This window comes from Benincasa hispida, chromosome 4 (genome assembly GCF_027475165.1).
Source record: "Benincasa hispida cultivar pf3 chromosome 4, pf3_genome.v1.1, whole genome shotgun sequence".
Taxonomy (NCBI): domain Eukaryota; kingdom Viridiplantae; phylum Streptophyta; class Magnoliopsida; order Cucurbitales; family Cucurbitaceae; genus Benincasa; species Benincasa hispida.
The window spans coordinates 27,078,063-27,092,230 of NC_143481.1; the positions used below are offsets into that span (position 1 = coordinate 27,078,063).

Below are 14,168 nucleotides of genomic sequence, written 5' to 3' on the forward strand. Positions count from 1 at the left end.
TGTCTACTTCGGTTTCAATTTTTCTAAAACTATGCTCGCTTTTTATGATCATTTTATTATTGGTTTCATCATTCTTAACTATCACGGAAAAGTTTTTATGAACTAACTTTTTTTAGTTTTCAAAGCTTGGTTTGATTTTTAAAAACACACCCAAAAAATATATAACAAAACAAAGAAATCAAATAGGTACAAATAGTATATAAAAACTCAAATTTCAAAATCGAATCGTTTTCAAACATGATCTTAATTATGAACTTTAACAAAGCTAACTAGAGATGTATCAAACTAACAAATTTCTTTGAAAAGGTTTTGCTATCATAGAATTGGAATTAATAGGAGTGGGAGCATCCACAAGTAGCATCTTTGATAAATCTGGGTTTCACAAGAGCTTGAAAGTAATTAATATCTTGCAGCTGCATTTGATGTAACTTTTTACATATCTGATACCTATTATATACAAATGAAAGTATCCAAATACAACATACATAACATGTTAAGGAAAGTGAAAGGGAAAAGAAGTAAAATGAATAGGCTGATCTAAATTTATAACAGGCATGGAAGAGACATTTCTTACAGCTTTGGGCATTAGAGATGCTACTTATGGACACTAAATTATCTACAAAAATTTATGGCTTTCCTGGCCATATGGAGATCCTCAGACATCTGCTTTTGGAAAAGAAGATTTTACTACGACACCGAGCGCGATAATACTCCAAGGCTATCGCCAGATTGTGAGGAAAAACATTCGCCGTCCTGTACCATATGATCAACAAGAAGTTAGGAGCAATTGAATTCTTTTTAAGTAGTTGTGATTTTACTATGACACCGAGCGCGATAAGACTCCAAGGCTATCGCCAGATTGTGAGGAAAAACATTCGCCGTCTCGTACCATACGATCAACAAGAAGGGAGGAGCAGTTGAATTCTTCTAAAGTAGTTGTGATATGAAAATATTCATGAGATTGTTAAAGATTTTTCAGTGGAAAAACATGCATTGTGTCATAAACCATGTTGCCATAGTAGAGAATTAGTTAAAGAGCATGTATTTTTAACTAGTATATTCAATAACTGTCAAAGCAAACATAGCTCAACTAGTTTATAGTATGAGTTAGCAATCAAGAGGTCTATGGTTCGAATATCCCACCCCCTCTACTGTAATCTAATATTATCACCAAGATCTTGAGGCCCCACTCTTAACATAATGCTCACGACCCACCCCACTAATCCTTTAGATAGGCTTCGCTCAGATTAAGGACAACTTCAAGAGAACCTGAGATTTTAATTTTTTAGTTTTCAACTTGGGAGGGTTGAATCCAAAACGATATCTCCAAATATTCAAAGCGCTTGCTACCAGATTCATCGCTCGAGATCAAAAAACATGTATACATGAGAATGAGGGAAAAGAAAACAATCCAAATTGCAAAGGGAAAGTAGCATCATAATAAGAAATGAAATCTAAGATCTGCAATTTTAAGTTTTGAGATGCTAGATCATGAATTTCTTTAGCTTACTCTTCTCATAGAAACCTGATTGTGGCTGAACACAGGGCTGCTAACACCATCCGTCACCGGTGCGTACATGCTCGCTTCGGCTAGCGATTGAAATCTGATCAGTTCTGGGAGAACAACCTTACCAAGATCAGGTCGGTCTTTCCTTCTCAACTCTGCACATTTTAACGCCAACTCTGCAAAGCATAATGTTTCTTCAGCTGGCCAATCGGTAACGGATGGATCAAGAATTTCAGACAAAGTCCCTTTCTCAATAGCTCTTCCCACATGGTGAGTCAATCCCATGGGTGCCCTTGCTGTAATCAACTGCAAAAACATAATTCCCAATGAATATACGTCGGACTTTACACCAAGCATGCCAGTTTGTTGATACTCAGGATCGATATAACAGAATGTGCCAGCAGTTGAGGTCATTCTATATTGTGTCACACTGTCTGCTACAGATGGGGGAACAAGCCTGGCCAAACCAACGTCGCTAATCTTGCTAACATAATTACGATCAAGCAAGATGTTGGCTGGTTTCAAATCACGGTGCACAAGAGGCTCAGGCTTAGTCTGGTGGAGGAACAATAAGGCAGTGCCAATTTCAGCTGCAATTTTGAATCTACGTTGCCAAGAAAGAGGTTTTGAGTTTTCTCTCCGGCGAAAGAGGCAGTCATCCAAGCTACCATGTGCCATGAACTCATAGACCAAGCAGCCATACTCAGGGCATGCTCCAAGGAGAAGAACCATGTTAGGATGTCGTATGCAGCTTAGGACTTCGACCTAAATGCGATGCCAGAAGCAAGTTTAATAGAATATGTGCTAACAAAAATCATATGAAGAATCTGTATAGAATAATGTTAGGTTCCTCACCTCTTGCTGGAACTGTGATCTTCCTTGAGCCGCATCCGGACGTAAGACCTTAATTGCAACTGGTGTGTGGTCCAAATAACCTTTATAAACAGGCCCATAACCTCCCTCTCCAATCTTTAAAGATTCTGAAAAGAACTCGGTAGCAGTTTCAATTTCGTCGATTGAGTACTTCCGATACCGGACATCATTGTTTGCCAAAGCATCTAATGCCTTCTTCTTCTCTTCTGCTTCCTTGAATGCTTTTTTTTCTGCATTAATTCTCTTCTGTGCTTCCAACTCAGCGATCCTTTTAGCTGCTTCAGCAGCCTCAATAGCAGCTCGAGACTTCGCCTTTTCCTGTTCAACCATTGCTAATGCCGCTTCCTCTGCAAGTCTTGCCTCCTCTATTCTCCGTTCTTCCTCGGACTTCCATCGCTGAAGCTCTATTGCCTGCAGCACATGTGAAGAGTTTTTTTTAAACTTCTAAACTATTTCCATACAAAAATACAATTTCTTCTACCTTTTGTTTAGCTGTTAGTGCTTCCTTGCATGCTGTGCTATACATTTCCATGGTTTGCTTTAGTTCCAGCTTCAGCCTCCTCATTTCAGCCTCTACTTCTTCCTGTAGTGATCAACATATAAAACTCAGCCTCATAGCTTCTGTAGTCTACAACAATTTCATTTTCTTTACCAGCTGGTGAAGTGGATGAGAATCAAATCAGACCTTTTCATTGATAGAAAGAATGTTTAACCTATAAACTCAGAGTAAGGACCTATTTACACTAAAAAAGTAAAAGTAAACAATAATCTGCTCTGAAATGAACTTTAGTTAAAACACAAGATATTCCTAACTCAATCAATCAAATAAACATAATTTAATAATATAATCCAACACTTACCATACTCTGTGATGAAGTGGACAATCTGTCACCTTCTGAGAATACTGATAAAAATTCAGGTGGATAGTTTACATCCAATGATTTGCGTCCAAATGGCTGTGATTCGAAGCTATTATATATATCGGCATCGGTGCCACTGGACAATCGTGGGGGAACCCTTCCTGTATCCAGGTTGTTGTCAAACAATGTAGGGAATAATCGGTCAACACTCGGCCTTCCCGAGCTAACGAAAGAAATATCAGAATCTGGCACACTGACTTCCCCCGGCATTTTTCCATTGTAGCCTTTCCTAGTGAACGGCGACCTGCTCCAAAAGGCAATTCGCTTAATAACCCTCAAAACAGACTACTAATTAGAAAGAAGCCAATGTGAGTTCAATAACGTTATTCATATCCAAGTTTCTCCTTTACATTCCTTTGATCACTGTCAATGTTCTACCCTCACCAAGAAAAATATATTGAACTCATTAAGATGTCACAAGAACAATTAGTATAACATGTTGCTGACCTGAACTCGATGTTGTCCTGAGATCTACGTGCTGCTTCAAGGGGAGGCTTTTCAGGTCCTAGTTAAGTATAGACTGGTTATTAAGGCAAATCATGGTAGAGGTGAAGTGTACTAAAAAGAGGAGGGGAAAAAAGAAAAGAAAAGAAGAAAATGTGTTACGACATGACAGGAAAAAATTGAACTCATACTTTGAATCTGAGGAACTGGTGACTCTGCTGAATTTGATTTGATACCAGCTTGGCTCAGCAACAAATTTCGTAGAGGAGACGAAGCGGGAGCAGGACGTGAGGCTGATCGCATGGTTTGGATTTTCCCTCTTGATATGACATAAACATTGCAGAAATCTGGTGCTCCTTTGACAACACTGCCTGGAATATCTGTTGTCTTGAATCTTCTGAGGCAAAATTGTATAAGAAAACCGCCAAGAAAGGCAATTGAATTCCATTCAAATTCGAACAAATAAAACAAAGTGTTTTGAGGGGTCGTTTGGTAACTTTTTCTATTTCTCATTTCCTATTTCTTATTTCCAGCTTTGAGAAATATAAATATTTAGTCTCTATGTTCTAGGTTCACACTTTAAAGAAATGATTCCAAAATTGCTTACATAAGTTTGGAAATAAAAGATAAGAAATGAGAACAACATTAACACACGAGCTTTAGATCTTTTGTGAGGGCGAAGTATTTACAAAACTAACTACAAACCTCAAGAAGCCACTTTTAGACGTGGAACCGACAACCAAATTCTCAATTCCAGCCTGAGTGACGTATTCGATCAACGCTTTTGCAACATCTAAATCTTCAACTATGATGTCTTTGCAGAATATCTAATGCAAGAAAACAAGATAAATTAATGATGAGAATACTCCAAAACACAGCTTGATTTTTATTTTTCTTCTTTTAATTTGCATGGTTCTCTAATATCCATGTCAAGATCCATTGTACTTTTAAGGTATTGCTTCATTTAACATAAAAAAGGAAGTGAAGAACCTACATCTTTACGCGTACAGAAGCAGCGAAAAGGAAGGAACAAATCCCTTGTGCTTGGATCAACATCCTTGCTTACCATAACATTGCCATTGCCATTGCCAGTGTCAGATGCTGACATCACCTCTGCACCCAAAAGGTATGGTAATTTGACATTCATGGAAGCTAACTAGATTCTAAATTTGAAGAACATAGCATACTGATTTTTATAACCTCAAGTAATTTCCACAATTCCACTCAGTCAAATAATGATGCTTATAACCTCAAGGTCAACCCAATACCTTTTTCCACATTCATCCATGAATGTTCTAACATGACTCGAATTTCCCCATCCCCTCAAATCATACATTTTCCCCCTTCTACCCATATATATTCCAACATTACATAACCACAATTTCCCCCCTTTATACCTTTTGTTAGAGTTTTATCTGATATTGAAAATGCAAGTTCTGATAAATAAAAGGGTTAACAATTTTATATATATTTGTGAGAGACCAGCTTACGCACACCTTGATTAATCTCAAGGTCTAATCTTACAACATTTGAATGTTAAGAAAACTCGTAAAATAATAAATTTTAAGTAGGTGACCACCATGTAAATAAAAGGGTTTGAACAATTGCAAGGTGGGAATTAAACAATAACATGTCAATATATTGTTTCTCAAACATTTAACTTACTAGGGGAAGCCATAGAAGAGCCAGGATAGGAAGAAGATTTGAGTTTAACATGGATGAGAATGGCAGTTTGGCCCTTTCCCAGGAGATTCTCAGTGGCCCATTTGAGAGCAACTTGACTTCCTTTATCCTTATCAATGGCGATTCCCACCAATTGATTGGCTGTGGACAGCTCTTTCCTTTCCTTACCAATGGATTGCTTCTGATTCCACATTTCCCTGAAAAAATCTAGAGAAAAAGAAAAAGAGGTACCCAAAAAAGCAGAGAGAGAGAGAGAAAGGAGGAGGAGAAGAACAAGCCCTTTTGATCTTAATCCCTTGTTTTTCCCACAAAAGCAAGAAGCAACCAAGCTCTCTCTCTGGGTTGCTTCTTCTTCTTTCTTCTCTCTCTGTGGGTGTGGGGGCTTGGACGATTAAGGAGGAAAATTTTGATTCGTTGAGGAAGAAGAAGGTTGGTTGTTCCAAAAATAAAAGCTGAGAGGCATCTGGAATTCGAGCGAGAAGCATGATTTCCGGGTTCTGTTTGTATTGGTGGTTCTGTTTCATTGGGAATTTTTGACAACTTTTAAGCCAACTCGTGGGACGTTCATCCAGGTGGGATTTTTTTCTTTTTTCTTTTTTCTTTTTTTCTTTTTTATTATTATTGAATGGGTAAATGGTATTATCTTAGTTTAAATTCTATTTTGGTCTATAAATTTTTTATCTTATTTTATTTTGACCCCTAAATTTTAAAAAACGTCCGTTTTAATCCCCAAACTTTTAACAAATGATTATTTTGGTCTTTGTTGTTAAGATTATATTAACTTTTTAAAGATCAAATATGTTTATGAATGAAATTGCAGTTCAGCAAAATAAAAGTAAAGTAAAGTATCTACAACCCACGTATCAAAATAGTGAATGACCAAAATATTGGATGCATAGTGACTTAAGATCTCTTATAGAAAATCACTTTACTACCTAATTTAAAATTGAAACCCTAGATTTTTAGTAATACTAACTTATTTGACAGCCTAGTAATCCAAAATATAATTCATTTCACCATTATGTTTAAGAGCTAATAAAATCTTAATAGCGGGGACCAAAATAAACATTTTTTAGAAGTTTAGAGACTAAAGTTGACGTTTTTGAAATTTTAGAAATCAAATTAGAATAAGATTCAAAGTTCAATAACCAAAATAGAATTTTAGACTGTTATCTCTTTTTGCTTTTCGACTATGTGGATTGACATCTTCTATCACTTTTTTTTTAATTATAATAATAATAATATTAGTAGTATCTTCCTTTGCTCTTTGAATATGTGGATTACCATCTTCTATCACTTTTTTTAATAATAATAATTATTATTATTGTTGTTGTTATTATAATTAGTCGTTGTGTTTTAATTCTTAAAGGTTTTTGGAGTACCAATTGGTTATTACAGCTATGGTTAAAATAGTTTGTGTAATTTAGTCAATTGTTTTTAAATATAGAAAAATAAATAAAAATATTTATAAAATATAGCAAAATTTTAGAACTATCAATGATAGTCTATGAGTGATATTGATAAATACTAATAGAAGTCTATTAATGTCTATCAGCATCTATCATTGATAATTTTAAAATTTTGTTATATCTTATAAATATTTTCAATAGTTTTACCATTTGAAATAATTTCCCTTATAATATTATGAAATGAGTATTACAAAATAGTAAACACTCTAACCAATGGAGGTTTTTAAATAGTTTTGCTATAGTTAAGTGTGGGTTATAATAATTGAGAATTTCAAATATTGTAATAGAAAGCCCGAACATTGGATGGAATATAATAGCTCTTCTACCCTCTAACTTGGGCCAAAACGTCCCCTAAGATTTTAAAATATACATTTTTTAGTCATGGAATTTTGAAGAATACGTATATTTGGTTTATGAGTTTTCAAAATGTAGCTTTGTAATTCTATTAGGTTCTAAGAATGAGTGCATCCAGTCCTTGTCTTTTCAAAGTATACTTTTTTAGTCTCAAATTTTTAGAATAGATTTGAAAGATATGTAAAATAATTTTTTATTGTTATCTTAAATAATTATATGATATTTTAAATTAGAAAAATAACTTAGCAAAATTGTCTCTTCTCTCTAAATTTTTCTTTCTAATTTAAAAGGTCAAATAATTATTTAAATTAAAAAAAATTGAAAAAAACCTTCAAGAATTGAAACTTTGAGGACTAAAGAAATATTTTTTCCCAAATTTAGTCCATACACTTTTAAAGTTTACAAATCTAATAACACCCAAAATTGGAAAGGTTGATTTAAATTAAACATAAAATTTAAATTCATGTCGAATAAATCAAAAGCAAAAAAGTAATGCTTTGATTGATAATCATATGGATTTTTATTTTTGAATATTAAGTATATTTTCTTTCATTTTCTTACTAAATTTCATATTCTTGAAAAAAAATTAGTTGAATTCTAAGTCAAATTCTAAAACCAAAAATAGGTTTTAAAAATCTATGGCCTCTTTTATTAACCATTTGGTTTTTAGTTTGTATTTTTTAAAATTAAAGTTTATAAACGTTCATTCCATCTCTAAATATCTGCTTTGTTGTCTACTTTTTGGCTAGAAGGAAACAACAAAGCAAAACATGTAGAGATGCTTATAAACTTAACGTTCAAAAAGTAAAAATAGAAAAAATCAAATAGCTACCAAACGAGTTTTAAATGACTAGGAAACTAAATTTAAAGTTGATTCAACCATTAGTCCATGAATGTTAAAAAAAAAACATGAAACATTCTATTATGTATAGTTTAGCTTGATTTCTGTCCCCAACTTGATGACTACTTTTATACATTTGTCAGGTGAACACAAGTTGGATGAAGATCATAATCACAAACATGACAAGAAAATGCCCAAAACCTTCCATGCCTTTTGCAAAAATCACAAACATAAGCTTTTGCCAACTCCAATTTAAGCACATGTTCATGCTTTATATCCTCCACATTTGAAGGCAATTCCTCTGCTTCCTTTTTCACTGCTGCTTCCAACTCATCTATTCTTTCTTCTGTAAATGGGAATGCTTCTGCTCCATACAATGAAACCAAGCCTCTTCCGTTCTCACTTGACGTCTTTCCATCCGCCCCGATCAGGACTAGAGTTGGGATTGCCTTGACGTCGAAGATCCTGTAGAGATCTTGCCGGGTCTCGTCCTCGTAGGGGATTGCCAGCCATGGCATGTCCGTTATGTTCAGTTTGAATTCGTCCAGGTTTCGGTCAGTGGAGACGAAGATTACTTCTAAGGAGTGACTTTGTGTTTTGTCCATAATTTCTTTGTATACTTTAGAAAGTTTTGATGTGAAGGAACGACTTGGAGGGCTCCAATATGCACCAAAATAAAGGCCTATTGTCTTCCCAATCAGCTCAGATATTTGTGTCTGCAATGACATCAACCTAGAACATCAAAACTTTACCTTCAAACACGAAACCTACGTTTCCGTTTCTTGTTTCTTTGATATATATATATATATATATATATATATATGTGTGTGTGTATGTATAAACCACATCGAGTAACTATCCGTAAATCATTCACATTTATAAAGCATTACAAAAGTAGACAAAGATAAAAATAATACTTTTATTTATTTCTACACAATTTTAGAAACGTTTTTAAAACATGAGAAACAAGAAGAACAAATCGTTACCCATCGCTTATGTTTCTGAAAAATTGAAAACAAATACATTACCAAACAACCATTGGTAACTTATTCCTTGAATAATCTCATTTTTCAATTATTCAACCATTTCATTTTACCAAGTTCCATATGATAAAAAATAGTAATAGAACTTATGTCTAAGTTTCTATTTCTTGCTTATGCGATTCTAATCTGACTCTCTCAAACCTAGATTCTATCTTTAGACTATTCTCTCAAGTATCTCTAAAGGGTGAATGACGCATACATAAAACAAGATGATCGTATAAAATGTAAATCTTAAGTCATGCTAGCTAAGTACTTCTTAACACATTCAGAAATTTAGCTACTCATGTGGATTATGGAGAGATAGAACATAGATTGAAATGAGATTTCCATTTTCTATAAATAAAGTACTGAATATAAAATAACAAATAGAATTGAGAGATAAGAAAGAATTAGTTTTAAATTTCATTTTGGTAACTGAACTTCCTCATTTATTCTATTTCAGATCTTGAAATTGATGATGTGACCTAATGACAAGGGAATGTATCATATAAGTTTGTTGAAGTGGGCATTTAAAGGGCGTTTGGGGTAAGGAGTTGATTATTATAGTCCTAGGTTATAATAGTTTGTGTTTGGGGTATAGATCGTTTTGGTTTTGATTATAATAGTATGTGTTTCAGGTGTAAATTATTTTAGTTAGAGAAGGAAATAGTAAACACTGTAGCAAAAAATAAAAAAATGATGAATGTAAAATAGTAAAAACTATAGCAAATGCTAAATACTATGGAGGTTTTGAAATAGTGTTGACTGTAGCTAATTGGAGAATACAAAAATAATATTTACTATAGCAAGAGGTGGTTATTATAGTCTTAGGATAGTATTTGTCCCAAATACACCCTTAGTGGGTTGGAAAATAATAGCAAAACAATAGCAATGACCAAAACTATTGCTTCTTGTTTTTATGTTCAAAGACTATAGGAGATCTTTCGAAAGTTTAAGTGTTATAGAATGTAAACAATCTAAAAGTACAAGGACCAAAATGAAATTTAAACTAAGCTAGAGTTTATTTGGTACCTTGCCTCCATGTCTAGAAATAACATAGTTATATCCTCTGTTCCCCAAGAGTTCTTCAAGTTTTCCTTCAACACGTTTGGCACAATCCATTGCCTTAAGTTCCTGCATCCTCTTCCTACTATATGGAAATACTTCAGCACCATAGTCTTCAATGAAGCCAATCAAGTCATCTTCTTTCGACATCCGATCTCTGCAAAGCGGAACGAGCGACGGAATGCAATCGACATGGTACTCGCCGCATAATTGTTTCTGCAGCTCGTCATCAAATGGCACAGCGAGCCATGGCATAATCTTGAAGTGTTGTTCAAATTCATTCTCATCATGATCCAAGGAGATGAAGATAATCTCTAGCTTTTCACCTCTTTTTTGCAAAGTGTTGTAGAGTTGAACCAATTGTGGAGTGAAAGTCCTGCAAGGTCTACACCAGTTTGCTGAAAATAATAGGCAAATCATCTTCCCTGCACATAATTTTGGGGATACCTATCATATAGGAAAATTAATGGATCATTTTCGGTCTCGATTTGCGATAAACATAATAGTATCGACTTAAACTTTTGAGTTTAGTGGTAATTTAACATGTTACTGTAGCATAGTTTTGTGTTGTTTTTTAACTCTTATAATGCCATTTTTCTTCCAATTAGTACGGATAACAACAAGTTGGGTCTTTTGCAAATTCTCAAAGAGAAATTAACTTTTTTAGATGCAGAAAGTTTTAACTTACTCTCACAACACTAGAATTCTTAGAAGCACTTTTGGCGGTTATAGATTTTTTAAACTTCCCTTCAAATTTACACAAATAAATAACAATGAAGGTAGGCTAAGGGTGTGTTTGGCTTAACTTTGCAAGTGTTTAATTTTGAAAATAGTTCATTATGGAAAAAATTGAAGTGTTCTAGGCAATCACTCAAAATAGATTTTGAAACACTTTCGAGGTGTATTTTTACTGTTTTTATCAAAGAATTTAAACAAAAATGACTTTAATGAAAAATATTTTATTCTCTAGTCAATCAAAACAAACCCTAGATAAAATAAGAGATAATTTAGTCGACTTTATGTTAAAAAAAAAAGTATTGGCAGAATATTAGATTAATAGTATCCACAGACTTAAGCTTTTGGATTCAGTGGTAATATTATAATATAGTATCAGAGCATAGGTTTTGTGTCATGTTCGAACTCCTATAATGTCATTTTCACCCTACAAATAATGAGAGAGTTAACGTATCAACGAAATATCAAATTTACTAAAACCCACCAACACATTTTTTAGAAGCAGAAGATACATCAACTTACTCTTAAAATCACTTTTAACTTTTACACAAACAACAATGAAGGTAGGAAAAAAGAGCTATAAAATGAAACCTTTTCTTCACCAGAGAGAAGGAACTCAACTCCTTGAGCTGCCAAAATCTGCAGAAAATCATTCTTGTCTTGATTGGCTTGGTAATCAGTCCCTGCCATTAGAACTTCAAGAAGAAGAAGAAGAAGAAGAAAAATAATAATTTTTACAGACCCATCAAAAGAGAGACTCCTTTATATGTATACACTGAGGATTATTCTGTCCAAAAAAAAATGATAATTTTGGAATGTAAGAATATTGTGGCATGATGTTTTGTTTTGTGAAGAGTGGCAGTTCAAGTTTAAAAGGGAAAAATATTCTCCAATGCTCTTTTGGTGGTTAAGGAAGATAAGGAATATGAATGATCTAGAGGTTTAAAATAAAAGTGCAACAGAGAAAGGACTTGGATTTGGGAATATCCTGTTTTAGATAAGTAAAATACAACCTTTAATGTCCCACAAGAACAAAAAAGTTTGTTTGGTCCCTAAGCCCAAGACTGTGACATGCTATATCAAGAGATTGAATGGATAAGGTGAAAAAGAATAGAATAGAAAGCAAATGATACAAATACCAAAGCATGTTGGAATGCTTTTCTTTTCTTTCTTATGCTTTCTTCTTTGTCTTTTTTCTCTTTGAAAAGGATTGTATATCATGTGTTAAATTACAAAAGGTATTTGTTTTCAAAATACTTGGATTCTTTCCAAAGTTGTAAAATTATCTTTTTTTTTCATAAATGTTTCAAATCTATCTTTGAAGTAGAAATAGTTATAATTAAAATGCTAGACTAAAATTGAGATCTAAAACAAGTATTGGGACTCAAACATTACCACATTCATTTTAAGTTCCTATTATCATCTAAGATTTTGACAGATTTCGACCATTAATGTAGTTTTGAAACTTTTTATAAAATGTATAGATAATATTGTCACTTTTAAAAGAATAAAGTTATTTTCTAAATAAGCGACAGAAGTTTAGGTCGAGAATAAATTTAGAGAAAGAAAGAGAGAAGGAAAAAAAACCCAAATGAAGTGATGGAAGGAAGATTATTCATCATAAAAAATACCAAAGCATGTTGAAACCAAGTGGTTTCTCTCCTAAAAAGGGTTATATAATATAAACTTAAAATTGTCAATCAACCCAAAAACTTAAGCTGATGTGTTATAGTAAATTTATTTATTTACTATTATTAATTTTTTTTTTTTTTACAGATGATTCATTCTCAACCTCTAAATGATTAATGACTCACCTTCACAAACAAATGAAATCTAACCTTTAGAGATAATCATACCTATCATAACCCTAACGCAATGCTCATATCTATAGCGATCTTCATTTTTCTCCACTCCATCGTAATATTCATGGAAAAAGCACAACAAGGTGAAAAATGAAGCCATCATAGTTGCAAAACGTAAGCAAAAGGTTAAATTTCATTTATTTATGGGGAAGGTTCATTGATCATTTAGGAGACTGAAAATGGGTTATCCATACAAAAATTTCTTAATATCACACCAACACTCTACCACTCCTCATTGCGTGTAAGTTTGAAAATTAATTGAATATCCAATAAGTAAAATTTAATATTAATTAGGAAGAAATGATTTTGAAGGAGATTAAACTCAAATAGCATGTTAAATCACTTATAAGTCCACGAGTTCAAACAGATATGTTATGGTCAATTTAGTATCATATCAACACTCTAACTGAAGAATTTTAAGGTGAGAGAAAGTGATTCTTTTAACAGAAAATTTCCACAGAGAGAGGGAGAGAACTGGATGATGAATCATAATTGTTGTTAATGAAAAGCTCAAAACTGTTCATCATAAAGTCACAAGGTAGTTGATGATCTCTATTTCAGAGAATAAATCAAAAAGGAAACAGAGTTCAAATTGAAAGTGAAGGAGAGAGAGCCACTTACTTGGAGTTGGAGAAAGAAATTTCCAGAGAGATTATGTGAAGAGTAATTCAAAGTAATTGATGCCCAGAAAAAAGGGATATGCTATTAACCAAAGTTTCAGATCCTTCAAATTTTGAAGCCAGCCTCTCACTGCTTTACTTTAAAAAGTATTTCATAGATTTTCGAAATTTTCCTTTTCTTTTTCTTCTTCTTCTTTCTTTCTTTTTTTTTTTTTTTTTTGGCTAAATAATTTTTTTTGACTTATTCAACCACTTTTTCCGGATCGACTAGATGGTTCATTTAAATTTTAGTTAAAATACCTTTTGTCCATATATTTTTGGGATTTAATTTGGGATTTGTGTACTTTTAATCTTTATATATTTAATAAATCTTAAACTCCTAGCAATAAACTAGGTTCAAGAACTAAATTTAAAATTTATTGAGTATAGAGACTAAAATTGGAAACCTAAATGAAAATTTTTCTAATAAATTTGAATAATTTTTTTAACAAAAAAATTGAGACTTACAAACTCAAAAATCAATCATTAATTGCGTAAGTCCTTGATGAAAATTATGGATTCATATTTAATCATCAACCTAGGATATTAATGTTTTATCAAAGTGAGCTTAGTTGAATAGTAACATACACTATCATCTTTAAAAGTCAAAGATTCGATTTCCATTACCACAATTGTATATATATTTTGATGTCCTATCATTTGCTAAATATAGGCTGTAGCTTTGTACCATTCTTTTAATATTAGTCTTGTCTTAATATTTAAAATTTTAAAAT

At 32.8% G+C, this 14,168-nt stretch overlaps 2 protein-coding genes and 1 long non-coding RNA gene across 10 annotated transcripts; 1 reads left to right on the plus strand and 2 right to left on the minus strand.

Annotated features, from left to right (window-relative positions):
* Positions 1 to 389: 389 nt before the first annotated feature.
* On the minus strand, positions 390 to 5,655 carry LOC120076315 (U-box domain-containing protein 34-like). 4 transcript variants are annotated; one of them, XM_090313042.1, is made up of 10 exons: positions 5,410 to 5,655; positions 4,739 to 4,857; positions 4,450 to 4,571; positions 3,936 to 4,138; positions 3,748 to 3,805; positions 3,241 to 3,544; positions 2,862 to 2,963; positions 2,363 to 2,791; positions 1,526 to 2,272; positions 390 to 753 (listed from the first exon to the last, which is right to left on the minus strand). In XM_090313042.1, the coding sequence occupies exons 1-10, from the start codon at positions 5,618 to 5,620 to the stop codon at positions 688 to 690; spliced, it is 2,361 nt and encodes a 786-aa protein (XP_090169168.1). In that variant the 5' UTR covers positions 5,621 to 5,655; the 3' UTR covers positions 390 to 687. The 4 variants fall into 4 exon arrangements, with proteins under 4 accessions (XP_090169168.1, XP_038886009.1, XP_038886010.1 ...); XM_039030081.2 differs by having other exon boundaries at positions 1,511 to 2,272; XM_039030082.2 differs by having other exon boundaries at positions 3,936 to 4,141.
* Positions 5,656 to 5,859: 204 nt separating this feature from the next.
* LOC150036608 (uncharacterized) lies at positions 5,860 to 8,486 on the plus strand. Its single transcript, XR_016529264.1, has 2 exons — positions 5,860 to 5,999; positions 8,235 to 8,486. It is a non-coding gene; the product is annotated as an uncharacterized LOC150036608 (long non-coding RNA).
* LOC120076316 (protein kinase C-like zinc finger protein) lies at positions 8,145 to 13,646 on the minus strand. 5 transcript variants are annotated; one of them, XM_039030086.2, is made up of 4 exons: positions 13,397 to 13,646; positions 11,505 to 11,596; positions 10,146 to 10,625; positions 8,145 to 8,807 (listed from the first exon to the last, which is right to left on the minus strand). In XM_039030086.2, the coding sequence occupies exons 3-4, from the start codon at positions 10,596 to 10,598 to the stop codon at positions 8,220 to 8,222; spliced, it is 1,041 nt and encodes a 346-aa protein (XP_038886014.1). In that variant the 5' UTR covers positions 10,599 to 10,625; positions 11,505 to 11,596; positions 13,397 to 13,646; the 3' UTR covers positions 8,145 to 8,219. The 5 variants fall into 5 exon arrangements, with proteins under 5 accessions (XP_038886014.1, XP_038886013.1, XP_038886015.1 ...); XM_039030085.2 differs by having other exon boundaries at positions 11,505 to 11,608; XM_039030087.2 differs by having other exon boundaries at positions 10,146 to 10,603; positions 11,505 to 11,608; positions 13,397 to 13,497.
* Between the last annotated feature and the right edge of the window lie 522 nt (positions 13,647 to 14,168).